Raw genomic sequence first — 15794 nt, 5'->3', positions numbered from 1 at the left:
TATTCTGATTGGTTGCTCGATGTTTGCTATGGTTTTGCTAGTATTTCAGGTGGTTGCTTTGTAGTTGCTGTGGTATTCCCAGAGATTCCATGTTGTTGTTTTTAACTAATTAACATGGTGGTTCCGCCGAATGTTTCCCTGAGGAAGATTATGTATAGAAATGTTAAAGCTGCTGTTACAGAAAATTAACCAAAACCATCTAACCAATCAGATTTCAGAATTTTACAGCACTGTGATATAAATGATTATAATTAATGGTGTAAATGCTTTACATATTGGACATGACGTACGATAAAAATATATACGGGTCATTTGGTGGACTTATAAGAAGCTAAGCGGCACAGATGCTATCTATTACACTTTAAATACAGTCAAGGTGTGTTTGTGTTTGTGCATTTGGAGTACTTTAACGCTTTACATTTCTATCTTTCCCCCTCTTTAGTCTGCCTCTGTAAGCATCTTCAGATACACCACTTTCTACATTTACTTCACCTTACTGTTAATCTCCCTCGTCCTGTCCTGCATGCCTGACCAGCCGCCGCTTTTCTCCCCAACCGTCAAAGATCAGGTGAGTAATAATATAATAATAAATCTCGATATATATAAAGTTTCCAAGAGAATCATACTTTTTTGTGTGTTGTAATCCTGGTGTGTGTATATACGCACAATATTGCCAAAAGTTTTAGGACATCCCTCCAAATCATTGAATTCAGGGGTTGGGCTCGGCCCCTTAGTTCCAGTGAAAGGAACTCTTAATGCTTCAGCTTCATACCAAGACATTTTGGACAATTTCATGCTCCAAACTTTGTGGCAACAGTTTGAAGATGGCCCTGGTGCTGATGAAGGCCTGGCTCACAGTCTCTGCTCTAATTTAACCCAAAGGTGTTCTATGGGGTTGAGGTCAACCTTGCTTTGGTCACTGGTGTACAGTCATTTTGGAACAGGAAGAGGTGATCCCCAAACTGTTCCCACAAAGCTGGGAGCATGAAAGAGTTCCTTTCACTGGAACTAAGGGGTTGAGCCCAAACCCTGGAAAAACAACACCTGAATTCAACGATTTGGAAGGGTGTCCCAAAACTTTTGGCAATACTTTGTGTGTGTATGTAATATACTTTTATATATTTCCATACTATTCCATGTTACCAGTGCTGATATTTATTATTTATTCATTCAAACAAGTAAATGCACATGTTAATCCCTCGGCTCAGACGGAGTTTGGCCACCTGTCCTGTCATCTGTCGTGTGTCATCATCGACCTTTCCCTGAACCAGCGTGCCTCAAGAAAACGATCACTGTTCCCCTACTAAAGAAATCACCTGTTACTGGACTCCATGCTCCATTGCACTGATATCTGATATGAAGAAATGTCTAGAAATCCTTCATTACGACTAATATTCCTGCCACAACAGATCCATCACAACCTCTCTGACTCGTCTCTGTTTCTCCTTACTCTATCCTGAGATGATTAAAGCTCAACCTTCGAGCTAGTCCCATCCTGTGTTCAACTGGATTCTGGACATTTGATCCAACAAGCTGTAGAAAGTGAGGATTGTGTCTTCACTCTCTGTTCTACAGCCTGTATACAAACAGACTCTTAAAACCTGCAGAGGTAATGGGTATTGGACTCTGATTACAGGACAGAGATAAGTGAACTGTTTGTAAATAACATCCTCACCCTGAATTTCACCAATCACTAAACATTATCAGTCTCTCCAGAATTACATGTAGTTTTTTGTGACCATTGCTGGCCAAAAATCGTTCGATTTTATGCCTTCTACAATTATCACAGGGTTTGTTTCAGTTTGATTCAATTCCTGCAATCCTGGAAGGACTGAATTGTGGACTTGATGAGAGAGATCTACATCAAGGGCTCCTTCATGGAAATGCCCAGATGTATGGTGGCAAAACAAAATGACAAATCCAAAAACACGACGACAATTTAGACCGGAAAAGGTAGGTATAGTTTGCAAATGGAATTCTTCCATCTGATAGGACAAGACATCCGTCACTCAGGATCCACGGGAAGTCCAGCAGGCTGCAGCAGTAGGAAGTGGATTGGTGTGTGTGTATGAACACAGCTCTGGTCTTATAGCGATCTTTTAATCTGGAATAGTTTGGTCTCAGGAACATTCCTGCGTTATTCAGGTGTGTTTTTTAAGAGATTGCAAACTAATTTTTATTCCAAGTCTTTCTGAGGAGACTCGAAGGCTTTGGAATGACCACCACCGCTCAGGTCATCGTCCATCATGCTGTGGGTTGGCATCCCGACTGCACAAGACTTCAGGCTTCTACTAAAGACTTCCTAGGCTGTTTTATGAGCAGTAATGACCTTCCATCCCTCCAGAACATCATCTTGGATACATAGCACCCAGCTCATGTTGTTCCCTCTCCCATTCTAAGCTTCGAAGCAAACGCAGCTTTTCCTTACTGCCCTTTAGGATTCTCCGCAGCCGAGAATAACAACAAACCACCCTGATTTTAATGTCTTTTGTTTCACCGGAATGGAATGAAACTCGTAAAGTTGTGCTTTCACACTCTGGGAACTCTTGCAGGAAATGTGGATGCAGCTTGATGGACATGAAGAGGTTGTTTTTAATGTTTTCACAGCCCTTAATGTCCAGTTATAGACAGCATGTGGTGACCAATTAGGATTACAGCTTGTGAGGCAATTCAGAGATGGCGCAGTTAAAGTCAATAAAGAGATTTAAAATAGTATAGAAATGTAATGCTAATGTGAATACAAAAGCAATTTTTATTAATTAATTAATTTATTTAATTATTTAATGCAGAATCTGTGTCCTGAAGCGGGAGCCAGCTTCCTGTCCAGAATCACCTTCTGGTGGATCACAGGGTAAGAGGAAAACTTGTAATGTCTTATTTTTATTAGTTGAATTTATTGATTTATTTGTTTTTAAATAATTTTTTTTTATTATATCTGTAATTTCCAGTAAATAATCTGAATTGATTCGGTCAGATTTCCAAGACGGCATGTGATGAACAGAAATATTTCTATTGGATGATGCCGAGCTGAACAAAAGGTCATCGTTGAGACTCGGAGAATAAAAAGTACAGATTTTTACTGATCTCTGTGACTGACCACAAGCAGACGGGTCAGTGTGCCTGGTCGTACCATGCACCTGTAGTGGTGTTTTCTCAGCAGAAGCCTCCCGAGATTGGAATGAACAGAATGTTAAGTCATAGTTCTGAGGGTTGATGATGAACGCTAGCAGGTCGGAGCGCATTTTGAAAAGGAAAAGATTCGACTTGCTGAACTGTGCGTTTTTTTTGGTTTGTTTTTGTGCAGAGAGAAGGGTTGAGGGGTGGGGCTTGTAAATGTGACTCCGCCCTGAATTAAACATTCTGTCATAACGAGCAGATTTTTTGGCATATTGCCAAAATGTGTGCTTTCTTTTCTCCTTCTCTTTCCTTTTCCTTCTTTTAAAGTGATCTTGAGGGGTTTTTGTTTGTTTGTTTTTTTAAACAAATAAATATTCAGAAGAACATGCTTTAATAAACATGATTATCTTCACCACAAGAATTCTTTTTAATTGTTATTTTTCTTCATGTAAATGAAATATATTTTTTAAAACATTGCATTTTTTTGTTCTGTTTAATATAATATAAAAGTTTAGAAAAATTTAAAATATGCACAATTTGTTGTTTCAAAAAAATTACAATAGAATAATTATTTACCTTCTTTATATGAACCTGTATATTTATTTATTTTTAAATGAATGGTAGTGTATACGTGATGTTTATTTTTGTCTCTCTTTCTGTCTTTCTCTCTCTCTCTCTTACTCTGCCTGTCTTTCTCTGTCTCTCTCTCTCTCTGTCTGCTGTCTGGTTGCAGGTTGCTGATGCGCGGTTACAAAAAGCCTCTAGAGGAGAAAGATCTATGGTCCCTAAACTCGGAGGACGAGTCTCAGAGGGTTGTGCCACAGCTTGTACGCCGCTGGAACCATGAGTGCAACAAGGACAGAAGGTAATAAAATGGTAATAATAATAATAATAATAATAATAATAATAATAATAATAATAATAACAGTGCTATGTTCACAAGGAGACCTTTGGCCTTATCAGGTTCTCAGGGTAAATAAGTACACACACACACACACACACACACACACACAACCTATCCTCTCTCTCTCTCTCTTTCCTGCCTTTCTTTCTCTCTTGTTTAAGTCATGTGAAGTTTAGTAAGGCAGAGTAGAAGCTCCTCTGGATCACAGCCAGATGTTGAGAAATGCAGAACTGAAAGCAGATGTTAATTTGTTGGAGTGACGTATTAATGGCAGTATCATGGTGACTCTGCAGAAACTGGAGATGACTCAGCAGCGCTCTGGGGGAAACTTGTGTGTGTGTGTGTGTGTGTGTATCTCTCATACACTCGTCGTCGCTGTAGGCGGCTCAGAGATATTTGACCTGCTTTTGCATTTGCTCTACACTCCCCGTGTCCTGAAGCAGAGCAGACGCTAGACAAAAAGACAGAGTTTCCTAGTGAGCAGTAAATCTCCACACACTCACATGACTAGGAGGAAACAGAAATCTCACTTCCTCTGTCTGCTGTGGGGCAACGATACAAATGAACCAGATACGATGGATGATAAAAAAATTTATTTTAAAAGGTTATTACGAATTTTCTAGGAAGTCAAACCCCTCCAAGCGGATGTGGATATTTCACACTTTTTGTTATTTTTTTATTTTAAAAAATAACTATGATTTCTCATATTTTAACAAAAACTTTCTTCATTGTTATTAGCAGCAGAAGAAGATTTATAATCTAGAACCACGGAATTATTAAAATATAATAATAATAATAATAATAAAAATAAAAAAATTAGTTCATATGTTAATTTTATTAATATTTAAATATGTTTGTGTATATACTTATTTTTATTTATAAATAAAATATTAATATTTTATTTATTATATTTTTATTTATAATTATTTCTAATTTATTTTAATAAATTTTTTTTAATTTGACAATAAGAATAATAAATATCTTAAAAAAATGTGTGTGTATGTATATGTGGGTGTATATATATATATATATATCTATCTGTGGTGGAAAATCTGGAGGAATACTTTTTTTTTTTTTTTTTTTTTTTTTTAAAATTATATATATTTATATATATATATATATATATATATATATATATATATATATATATATATATATATATATATATATATAAATATATATAAATTTAAAAAAAAAAAAAAAAAAAAAAAAAAGTATTCCTCCAGATTTTCCACCACAGATAGATATATATATATACACACACACACACATATCTGTGGTGGAAAATCTGGAGGAATACTTTTTTTTTTTTTTTTTAAAAAGTTCCTCATAATCGTAATAATATTAAAAGGTTAAATCATCCAGCACTAACTCTGAGGGACAGACGCGAATGGTTTCTAGCTGCTATCCGATGACAGGAACTAACTCGTTTCTCAGACATTATAAAGCCTTTACAGCGATAGAAATCTCTTCGAGATTGTTCTGATTAAACTGTGAACCCTGAACAGTGTCTGAACCAACCAGACTTTCACGCTTCAGTTAAACATCCTGCTCGACTTGCAGCCAGACGGAGGTTTTATGATCATGAAGGCTCTTTTATTCCGGGCGTGTAAAGGGCGTGTGAAGTGCACTTTAAGCAAAGCCTCATCACGGCTCGCGCTCCAGAACACGGCAACCGCGACATCCCGCACGCTCGACTACACGTTACTGTGCGTGGCGAACGTCTTTAGCCGAGGAAAAGCAAATACTCATAAAACTGCTTCATTATCCGTCGTCATGACAATGACAGCATTTTTAAGCACAAATTCTTGCTGTGTCTATAGAAAAGATATAGATTTAGTGTAGTTTTTTACCCCTTTCTTTAGTTTTGTGCTGGAACAAATAATGGAAGCTTGAAATACCGTCATCATGTGGCATTAATACCTCTGTATAGAATTTCTTTCTCTTGTGCTTCAGCCTAATCTCTTATCAGGCTCCAAAATCCTTCAACAAAGACCTTTATTTGATTAAAGCACACTTTAGAGACGCATTTAAGATTAAAAATGAGATGTAAACGTCTTTAGTGAGGCTGGAACGAGTGTGAGGTTTGCTTTCTTTTGTCCTGTTTCAGTGATTGAGAAAGCAAAAGAATTACAGGGGCGAATTAAAATAGCGGTTTGTGTGGCGGCCTGAGAAAACCCTTCACTTCACATTTTCTACTCTGTGTTTAGATTTTCTTGTTTCGTGTATCTCAAATTGAAGAAAAATTCGGTATTTTGAAGTCATTTAAACCTGAAAAATTATGTTTTCCCACACAAAAATGTTTCAAAGTAAATTCTGATCTCAAACCCATTTCTGCTCTCTGAGACGCTCCGAGTGCTTGTTCATCTAAAAAGCAGCTCAGATTTCATCCTCAACCAGGAAAATTCTGTCTAAATAGACAAGTTTATTACTTAACCTTTGGCAATTTTCTAGAATTTAGCTGCAGCAGCATGTGATATGTCTTCCCGGATTTCCACATGGAAGATATACGGCTCGAAGGACGGCTTTTTAGGAATTTCCCCCTGGGATTAATAAAGTTCTTTTGAATCTTGAAACTTGAAAAGCTGGGTTCCATGTGCAAGATTTCAGATTGCTGTCTGTCTGTCTGTCTGTCTGTCTGTCTGTCTGTCTGACGTTTATTTTCTGATGTCACCCCCAGGCCAGAAGACAAAGCCATGGCCATGTACTCTCCTAAACGCTCATCCAAGGCCGAGAACAGAGACGGCCAGCCGATCGAAGAATCCGAGATCCTGATCTCGAAAGCTCCTCAGAAGCCCAGAGATCCGTCGCTCTTCCTTGCCCTGTGCTGGACCTTCGGGCCGTACTTCCTGGTCAGCACCGTCTACAAGATCATTCATGACGTCCTGATGTTCGCAGGGCCAGAAATCCTCAGGTTACTTTTCTCATTCACCCTCACTCGGTGTGTGCTGGATGTTTGCTCTCTCTCTCTCACAGCATGATTCTTGGGAAACGCCATCATGTCCTCCAGCACAGCTGTGACCTTCTGGATAGGATCCAGGCACAGTTTGTTTAAACCCGCTGGAAGTTAGCGAGTTACAAACCGGTCCAGCTGAGCTCCTCTCACAGGCTCGGATGTGTCTCGTATTAAACCCGTCATCGTCTTCAGATTAAATCTTAAAGTATATACGTGACATGCGCTGCTAAATTGTTTAATTTAAAAAAATGAATATATATAAATCATGAAGCTTTTTACATTGTTATACAAATCATAGGCTTTACAGTTAGCCACGCCTTGGCAGAAGGTATAATTATAGAGGCGTGTCTGATTTACGTTCATACACAGGTTGGAATTTTTGCCGAAACGGATCATTCACCTGTGCATACAGTCCAGTGCAAAGGTTTTGCGTCCCTCTTAGGTTCTGGATGAGGAAAAAGAAAATGTGCTCTTAATTTACTTTCAAAAAGTAACAGCATGTGAACACGTGTGTTTATGTGGAAATAATCTCCGTTGCACTAGTGTGACGTGGCACAGGGTGAAGAGGAGCGCTGTTTTAACTCTTCTTTTTTTAACTCTTTAACTTCTATTTTACTTTTACGTCTCTAGCATTTGGCAGCAACTTACATTTTATCTCTTTTTATACAGTTGAGGGTTAAGTCCAACACTTTAACCACTAAACTACCACATCTGTGTTTATGGATGCTGTAGAACATCAGTTTATTTCTGCTCTCTCTCTCTCTCTCTCTCTCTCTCTGATCAGGCTGCTGATCCAGTTTGTAAACGACTCCAGCGCCCCCTACTGGCACGGCTACTTCTACACAGTGCTGCTGTTCATCTGCACCTGCGTCCAGACGCTGGTCCTGCAGAGATACTTCCACGTGTGCTTCGTGTCAGGAATGAGGCTGCGTACGGCCATCGTAGGCGCCGTGTACAGGAAGGTGAGCTCAGAGTCTGCTTTATGACAAACCACCTGGGGGACTAAATGATGTGATTTTTCCATGATCTCTTTCAGTAGAATTGATTCTCTCTCATTTTCACTCTTTTTAAAAAAAATTGTTTAGTGACATTACTAATAATATAACTACAGTCTATGACATAAATATATACGCTTTAGAACGTTCTCATTACAGAAAAAAACGATATTTAAAAAGTTGTTAATCTGCTTTGTATTTTTAAATTATCTGCATGATTTTTTTATTTTTTTATTATTTCTTTAAAATTGTAATTAATTTTCTAAAATATTTATGCAATTATAGACTGAATAATTGTGTAATAATTTAATTTAATGTTTAAAATTCTTTGTTTATTCCATTATTAAGATTAATATTTATGGAGAGAGGAGTAAAAATGATGTACCTTCTTTACTCCCAAAGATTATTAAATAAAATGTAGATCATGAAATCTGATCATGTAGTAAAAATATTAATTTTATAAAATTAATTAGTTAATTAACTAATTTATTTATTTGTTTATTTGAAGGTTGTTCAAATGCATATTTTAATTATTTGTTTTTATACATTCTAATAAGTCACATTTTTCAATGTAGCCTTTCTTTCTTTCTTTCGTTCTTTCTTTCTTTGGTGTTTGTTTTTAGGCCCTGGTGATTACGAACGCCGCTCGCCGCACCTCTACAGTGGGAGAAATCGTAAACCTCATGTCCGTAGACGCACAGCGCTTCATGGACTTGATCACGTACATCAACATGATCTGGTCCGCACCTCTGCAGGTCGTCCTGGCGCTTTACTTCCTGTGGCAGGTGAGAAGATTTTCCATTCAGTCTGTCTAAAGCAGGAGTGAAGAAGAATGTCGATGTCTGTCATATTTTTATCATGAGTATTATTAATTGAATTGATGAACGCATGTTTGTTTTTGTTTTTTTTTTCTCGTCTGCAGAATCTGGGTCCGTCTGTGTTGGCTGGTGTTGCTGTGATGGTGCTGATGGTTCCAGTAAACGCTGTTATAGCCATGAAAACCAAAACCTACCAGGTAAAGAACCACATGCTCTTAAACATGGTCTGTTCCAGTATGATGTAGGAGAACAGATGTGATGGATGGTTGGTGGACGAGTGGATGACTGGATAGATGAATGGAGGAGTTGATGACCACATACATGGAGGGATAAAATGATAGATAAGTGTGAAGGCATGTATGTTGGATGGATGAGTAGATTAGTAGAGTAAATGCTGAGTAGATGGATTGATACGTGGCTGGATTAATGGTTGGTGGATAGATAGATGAATGAAGGAGTTGACGTACATGGAGGGATCAAATGATGGATAAGTATTGGATGGATTTAGATTAAATTAGTAGAATAAATGTTGAATGAATGGATGGGTGGATAGCTGAATAGATAGTTGAGTTGAAGAACAAATACATGGAGGGATAAAATGATGGATAAATGTGTAGGTATGTATGTTAGATGGATGAGTAAATTAATAGAATAAATGTTGAGTGGATGGATGGATGGATAGTTGGTGGATGACTGGATAGATGGATGGAGAAGTTGATGACCACATAGATAGATGGATAAAATTGATGGATAAATGTGTAGGCATGTATGTTGGATGGATGAGTAGATTAGTAGAGTAAATGTTGAGTATTGATATGTGGATGGAGGGAGGGAGGGATGGATGGATAGTTGGATGGAAGGAGTAGGGTAAATGTTGAGTAGATGGATTGATATGTAGATGGATGGATGTTGAGTAGATGAATTGATACATGGATGGATGGAGGGATAGATGATGTTCAGACCGGACACATGTATGGAGGGATACATAAATAGATATGTGCTGATGCTGATCTGAGTGGCTTAAATGATGGATGGATATGTAAATAGGTGAAAGGATAAATTTATGGCTGGACGGGGGAAATGTAGAGCGATGGTTGTGTGCATGTAAGTGTGAGCGGATGGATTTGAATAAATTGATGGATACTGTATTGATTAGTGAATGGATACATAGATGGGTGAGTGGATTAATTTATGGATGAGCAGATGGATGTAACGGATAAATAAATTGATGTATTGATGGATGGATGAGAGGACGTATACAGGCATGAATGGATGTTTCTGTTGATAGACGGACGGATATGTGCATGAGTGAATGGATACATCGTGGAATGTGTGGATAAGAGGATGGGTGGATTGATAAATAAACGTATTATAGAATGGATGGATGAATGGACACACACAGATCAACAGATGAACAGGTGGACACATGGATCTAAGGATGGGTATGTAGACAGACTGGGTGAAACATGGATAAATTGTTAGATTGATAGGATAGATGGAGTGATGAATAAACGGACAGATTGATCGTTGGAGTGATGCATCAAATCATCTGCTATGTTTATAACTGTTTAGCTTCAGTTTAGTTGAGTCTTTTAGAAATGTCCCGTCTCCTTTAGATGTATTTGGGAATGGAGGAATGCTGACATGACATTAATCTGGTTTTTATTTCCTTTCTGCAGGTTGCACAGATGAAGAGCAAGGACAACAGGATAAAGCTGATGAACGAGGTGCTGAACGGCATCAAGGTGCTGAAGCTGTACGCGTGGGAGCTGGCCTTCAAAGACAAAGTGTCTCAGATCAGAGAGAGTGAACTGCGCGTGCTGAAGAAGGCTGCCTACCTCGCCGCCGTTTCCACCTTCACCTGGGTCTGCGCTCCCTTCCTGGTGAGGATGCCGAGATGTAACGTCGTTATTGAGCGCTTTAATATGATTTAATATGATATGATATAATATGATCATGCACTCGAATGAATAATTACGATTAAATCGCGTCTTGTCCGTTACGTTTCCTCTGCTAGGTGGCGCTGTCGACGTTTGCCGTGTACGTGCTTGTGGACGAGACCCACATACTGGATGCGCAGAAGGCCTTCGTTTCCCTTGCGCTCTTTAACATCCTGAGATTTCCTCTTAACATGCTCCCCATGGTCATCAGCAGCATGGTGCAGGTCTGCAAGACGAAGCATTAAAACCTCGTTTTCATTAGTTAGAGTTTGTTTATGATATTATTGTGGTGATTTTATGTATATTTGAAGATTTATCTCAGGAATAGATTCGGGATGGGCCGAATGACAGCATGAATGGTGCCAATACTTTGGAACAGCATTTAACTGATTTGGCTGTTCATTTTCTCCTTTTGTTTCCTTTTCCTTATTAGAATAAGATCTTTTAATTGGCTGATTGCAGTTTCCTCAAAGTTTGTACCTATGCTAATTTATGGATTAATATAAAAATATCACTCTTTTTTTTTTCTTCTCTCTCTCTCTCTCTCTGCAGGCGAGTGTCTCACTGAAACGTCTGCGTGTGTTTCTTTCTCATGAGGAACTGGAAGAGGACAGCGTGGATCGCAGAGCAGTTACTAGCTGTAAGCAGACGTTAGATGATAATCATATTGTGTTTGCTTTAAATGATCCAGAAATTAAAACACTTCATTATTCTACATGCTTGATCTGAATCTTCACTCACACTTGAGTCTGAACTGAGACGAGACCTTACCTTTTATCACTTGTGCTAGAATCGGAGTCATTGCCTGCACTTGAATTCTTATTCTCCCAAGTGAATCAGAGTCATTCTAAAAGAATCATTAAAAGCCTTTAGTTGATTCAGTCAAAGCAAGCGTTCTTCCAGTTCACCTGAAACAGAATTTTTCACAAATGTTTCACAAATCTTTGTGATGATAAATGTTTGAATTTTCACAATTGTTTAAACCTGGGTAAGTGCAAACACTCACTTCAGTCAGAAACAGTGCAAACATTTGAATCTGAACCAACTCAAAGGCTTGCATCTGAATCACTGCAGTCACTTGAATCTGAATCATCTTGAAAAATCTTGAATCTGATTTATTGCAAAAGCTCAATTTGAGTTCTAGTAGACATTTGAATTGGATCGTCTTGCTTGGATGATTCTGAATCATCATGCTTATTTGATTCTGAATCACTGTGCTCAGTCAATTCTTCTTTTTGCATCCAAGCTTAAATCAGTCATCCCATGAGACTACGCTTGAGTCTAAATTGCCCTGAGCTCCTGAGTCTGCATCTTCCTACACCCTTTCTGCACACTTGTCTTTTAAAGTTTTAATGCTTGACTGGTCAATGGCTGTCCTTCATGTCTAAAAGCCTATTTTTCCCTCATTCTGATGAATGAGTTTCCATTTTCTAAAGGAAATGGTGTGAAATGTAGGATTTCAAAAGGCAGGATATGTACAGCGAACGTGTGGGCGGCTGCGTCGGTGGTGTGTTTGATGTCCAGCATTGATATGACTGTTCCTTTTTTCCCTCTTTCATTCAGCCCCTGAAAGCATCAGGATTGTGGACGGAACTTTCAGCTGGTCTAAAGATGACCCTCCTGCTTTAAAGAGGTAACTGCATATCAGTGACATCACTCTGTTCATTAAAACCCTTTCACTTTGTACAGAAAATGCATGAAGCATGTATAGACATAACATTTTTGAGGTATTTAATACACTATACATGCGCTGTTATGTCCTGATATTAAACATGCATTGCTTTTAAACCGTTTTTTGACACTGATGTAGAATAAAGATCTTCAGCTGTCTGAGGAATTGCTTGGCAAGTACACCTGCATGCTCAAAAAACGCAAAAATATCAAGGCCAGATAAATATAGTCTGGCAAATTTAAGATGCAAATGAAATTAATTAAAAGGAAATATAATTGTGAAAATGGAATCCAGTGGTATTCAGTCCCAGGCTCTTAAACCAGTGTTCTTAGAATTCATTACATCTTATGCTATGATACTGTTATATTGTACATTATACCATACGTTACTATATATACTATGCTTCACTACGCTATGTATAATACTATTATAGTATTGTACTATACTGTACTGTATACTATACTACATGATACTATACAATACTATACTACACAACACTGTACAATAGTATACTATACTACATGATACTGTACAATACTATACTACATGATACTGTACAATACTATACTACACAACACTGTACAATAGTATACTATACTACATGATACTATACAATACTATACTACACAACACTGTACAATAGTATACTATATTACATGACACTCGTACTACTATACTTCATGATAGTATACTGTACAAAATTCTAAAAAATTATACTCTTCCATCTGATACTGTACAATATTTTAACAGTATGACCCTTTACTATACATTACATTATAACTCAACAATATTAAAATGCTATATAATGCTGTACGATACTACACTACAACATACAGTACAATACTATGCTGTACTATTCACTACTATACCATATAATGTATTATACTCTACAAAACTAGACCATACTGTATGGTACTATGTGCTATACACTATACTGTGTGTGTGTGTGTGTGTGTGTGTGTGTGTGTGTATATATATTTATATATATATATATATATATATATATATATATATATATAAATATATATATATATATATATATATATATATATATATATATATATAATATATTATGATGCTATATGATATTGTACTATGTGATACTATACAATATCACTTGTTGTTTTTAGTCTGGCTCTGAATGATTCTGTAATGTAACTGCAGGACCTTTAGACATCCTCAAATGTTTCTGATTGGCTGACAGGTAACTGACCATGTTCTGAACATAAGTACTACTAAAAACAGTACATCTGTTCACTGGGACTGAATTCCACTTCTCCTGATCATCTTTTATTTATTCATCTTTATAAATCAACTTCAAAGTGCTGTGATTTTTACATCCACGTCTTCAAAATACCGTGATTTTTACACCTACGCCGTTAACCAAGGCTCCGTTTTATTTCCAGTAACAATTACTGTGAAGCCTGTACCTCGAAATCTTTATAACTGCTTTCTCTCATAGTTTATTAGATTTAATTTTTGGAAATAAATTGGAAGCGGTTAAATAGTTAATTCAGTTATAATAAATAAACGATGCAGGCTTGATAGAAAATGTTACCTAATATTTTTGTTTCTCCATTAGAGAGATTTCTTGGAAAAGTGAAAAGCTATTTATGGTTAAAAAAAATGTGAAAATAATTTTTAATAATAATTTAATATATAATTTGATTTTTATAAATCAAGCTTTAATTAAAACTTACTCATAAATTGTAATGTATATTATTCATTGTATTTTATCATCACATTTAAAGGGTAATAAATAAATGAATCAGAAATAAAAAGTATTATTAAATAAAAAAATTGCATTTTAAAAATGCAAGCCAGCCTGCTGCTGACGGAGTTCCTCTACATCCTCTCTTTCTCCTCTTTTCTATTTTTCTCCCCCCTTTTCTCCTCCTCCCCTTTAATTTTCCCTTTTTTCTGTATTCTTTTTTTCATGTCCTGTCTCTGCTCTTATTTAATCAGATTCTCTGTTTTTAACACTTGCTACTATTGTCTGTGTCCATCCTCCCTCTCTCTCTCTCCTTCAGTGTTCTACTTTTAATTTTTTCTTCCCCTTTTTCTTCTCCTCCCCTTCAATTTTTCCCTATTCTTCCTTTTCATTTCCTCTGGCTCTGCTCTTATTTAATTAGATTCTCTGTTTTTAACACTTGTTGCTATTGTTTTTGTGTCCATCTCTCTTTCTCTCTCTCTCTCTCTCTCTCTCTCTTTTTCTCTTTGTGTATGAAGGATTAATGTGTCTATTCCTGAAGGAGCGCTGGTTGCTGTAGTAGGTCAGGTCGGTTCGGGAAAGTCCTCCCTGCTCTCAGCTCTTCTGGGAGAAATGCACAAGCAGGAGGGCTTCGTCTCAGTCAAGGTAAACACACACACACACACACACACACACACATACACACTATATATACAGATAATACTATATAATTCAGATGTTGTTTCTTTAGGGGTTGGTCTTTGCCCCTTGGTTCCAGTGAACTCCCTCCTCCATGTCTTTATGGACCTTGCTTCTTGGGTCATCCCCAAACTGTTCCCACAAAGCATGAAATTGTCTAAAATGTCTTAAGAGTTCCTTTCACTGGAACTAAGGGGCCGAGTCCAACCCTTAAAAAACAACACCTGAATTCAATTATTTGGAGTGGTGTCCCAAAACTTTTGGCAATATTGTGTATAAAAACTTATAAACATTATACTTGTGTCCCAAATGATGTCCTACAGACTACATACAAACACTGTGCACTATGTGCTTTAGCGTCTAGTGTATAAATGATTGAAGGGTTCTCAAGTGGAACACTAATGTTTTTTACTAACCAGAAGCCATTTCCTGTCGGTGAAAAATGACAACAAAAACACTTAAGCACACACTTTAGCTTTAGAAGAACACAATGTGTTTTTAAAATGTTGAGAAATAAATTGCACATTGTGAGCTAATTTAAAGGACCTTCGTAAAGCGTCTCGTTCACCTGGAATGTTGTCGGCCATTTTGAACATCTTTGGTTAATATCCTGGTTGATGTGCTGGTCAGGGTTCGGTGGCGTACGTGCCTCAGCAGGCCTGGATCCAGAACGCCACGCTGAGGGAGAACATTGTGTTCGGGCAGCAGATAAAGGAAAGCAGCTATCAGAGAGTGCTGGAGGCTTGTGCTCTCCTCCCAGACCTGGAGATCCTTCCTGGAGGAGACGACACCGAGATCGGAGAGAAGGTCAGGATCCGTTAACTGTGGTTAAACCTCCTGTTATTAAGCACACTTTAAATGTGATTCTGAAGGATGTATGCTGTGTATTTTAATTTTTTGCTGGTGGCACTATGATCATCCTGGGGTGTGTGTGTGTAGGGAGTGAATTTGTCCGGAGGACAGAAGCAGCGTGTCAGTTTGGCTCGAGCGGTGTATTGTGATT

General features: G+C 37.5%; 1 protein-coding gene across 1 annotated transcript in view; it reads left to right on the top strand.

Moving 5' to 3' along the window:
• Nucleotides 1-15794, top strand: part of abcc1 (ATP-binding cassette, sub-family C (CFTR/MRP), member 1) — a 31922-nt gene that overhangs the window by 4522 nt on the left and 11606 nt on the right. The window contains exons 5-18 of the mRNA XM_058406949.1: nt 443-568; nt 2790-2851; nt 3851-3982; nt 6702-6935; nt 7762-7939; nt 8596-8757; nt 8895-8987; nt 10470-10673; nt 10808-10954; nt 11283-11370; nt 12294-12363; nt 14632-14758; nt 15422-15598; nt 15731-15794. The exon at nt 15731-15794 is cut by the window's right edge and continues 104 nt beyond it. Of these exons, the coding sequence (XP_058262932.1) occupies nt 443-568; nt 2790-2851; nt 3851-3982; nt 6702-6935; nt 7762-7939; nt 8596-8757; nt 8895-8987; nt 10470-10673; nt 10808-10954; nt 11283-11370; nt 12294-12363; nt 14632-14758; nt 15422-15598; nt 15731-15794 (1864 nt within the window). The remainder of the gene's footprint in view (nt 1-442; nt 569-2789; nt 2852-3850; nt 3983-6701; nt 6936-7761; nt 7940-8595; nt 8758-8894; nt 8988-10469; nt 10674-10807; nt 10955-11282; nt 11371-12293; nt 12364-14631; nt 14759-15421; nt 15599-15730) is intronic.

The sequence above is a fragment of the Hemibagrus wyckioides genome, linkage group LG02 (genome assembly GCF_019097595.1).
Source record: "Hemibagrus wyckioides isolate EC202008001 linkage group LG02, SWU_Hwy_1.0, whole genome shotgun sequence".
Taxonomy (NCBI): Eukaryota; Metazoa; Chordata; class Actinopteri; order Siluriformes; family Bagridae; genus Hemibagrus; species Hemibagrus wyckioides.
This window is presented reverse-complemented; position numbering and strand designations above follow the sequence as displayed.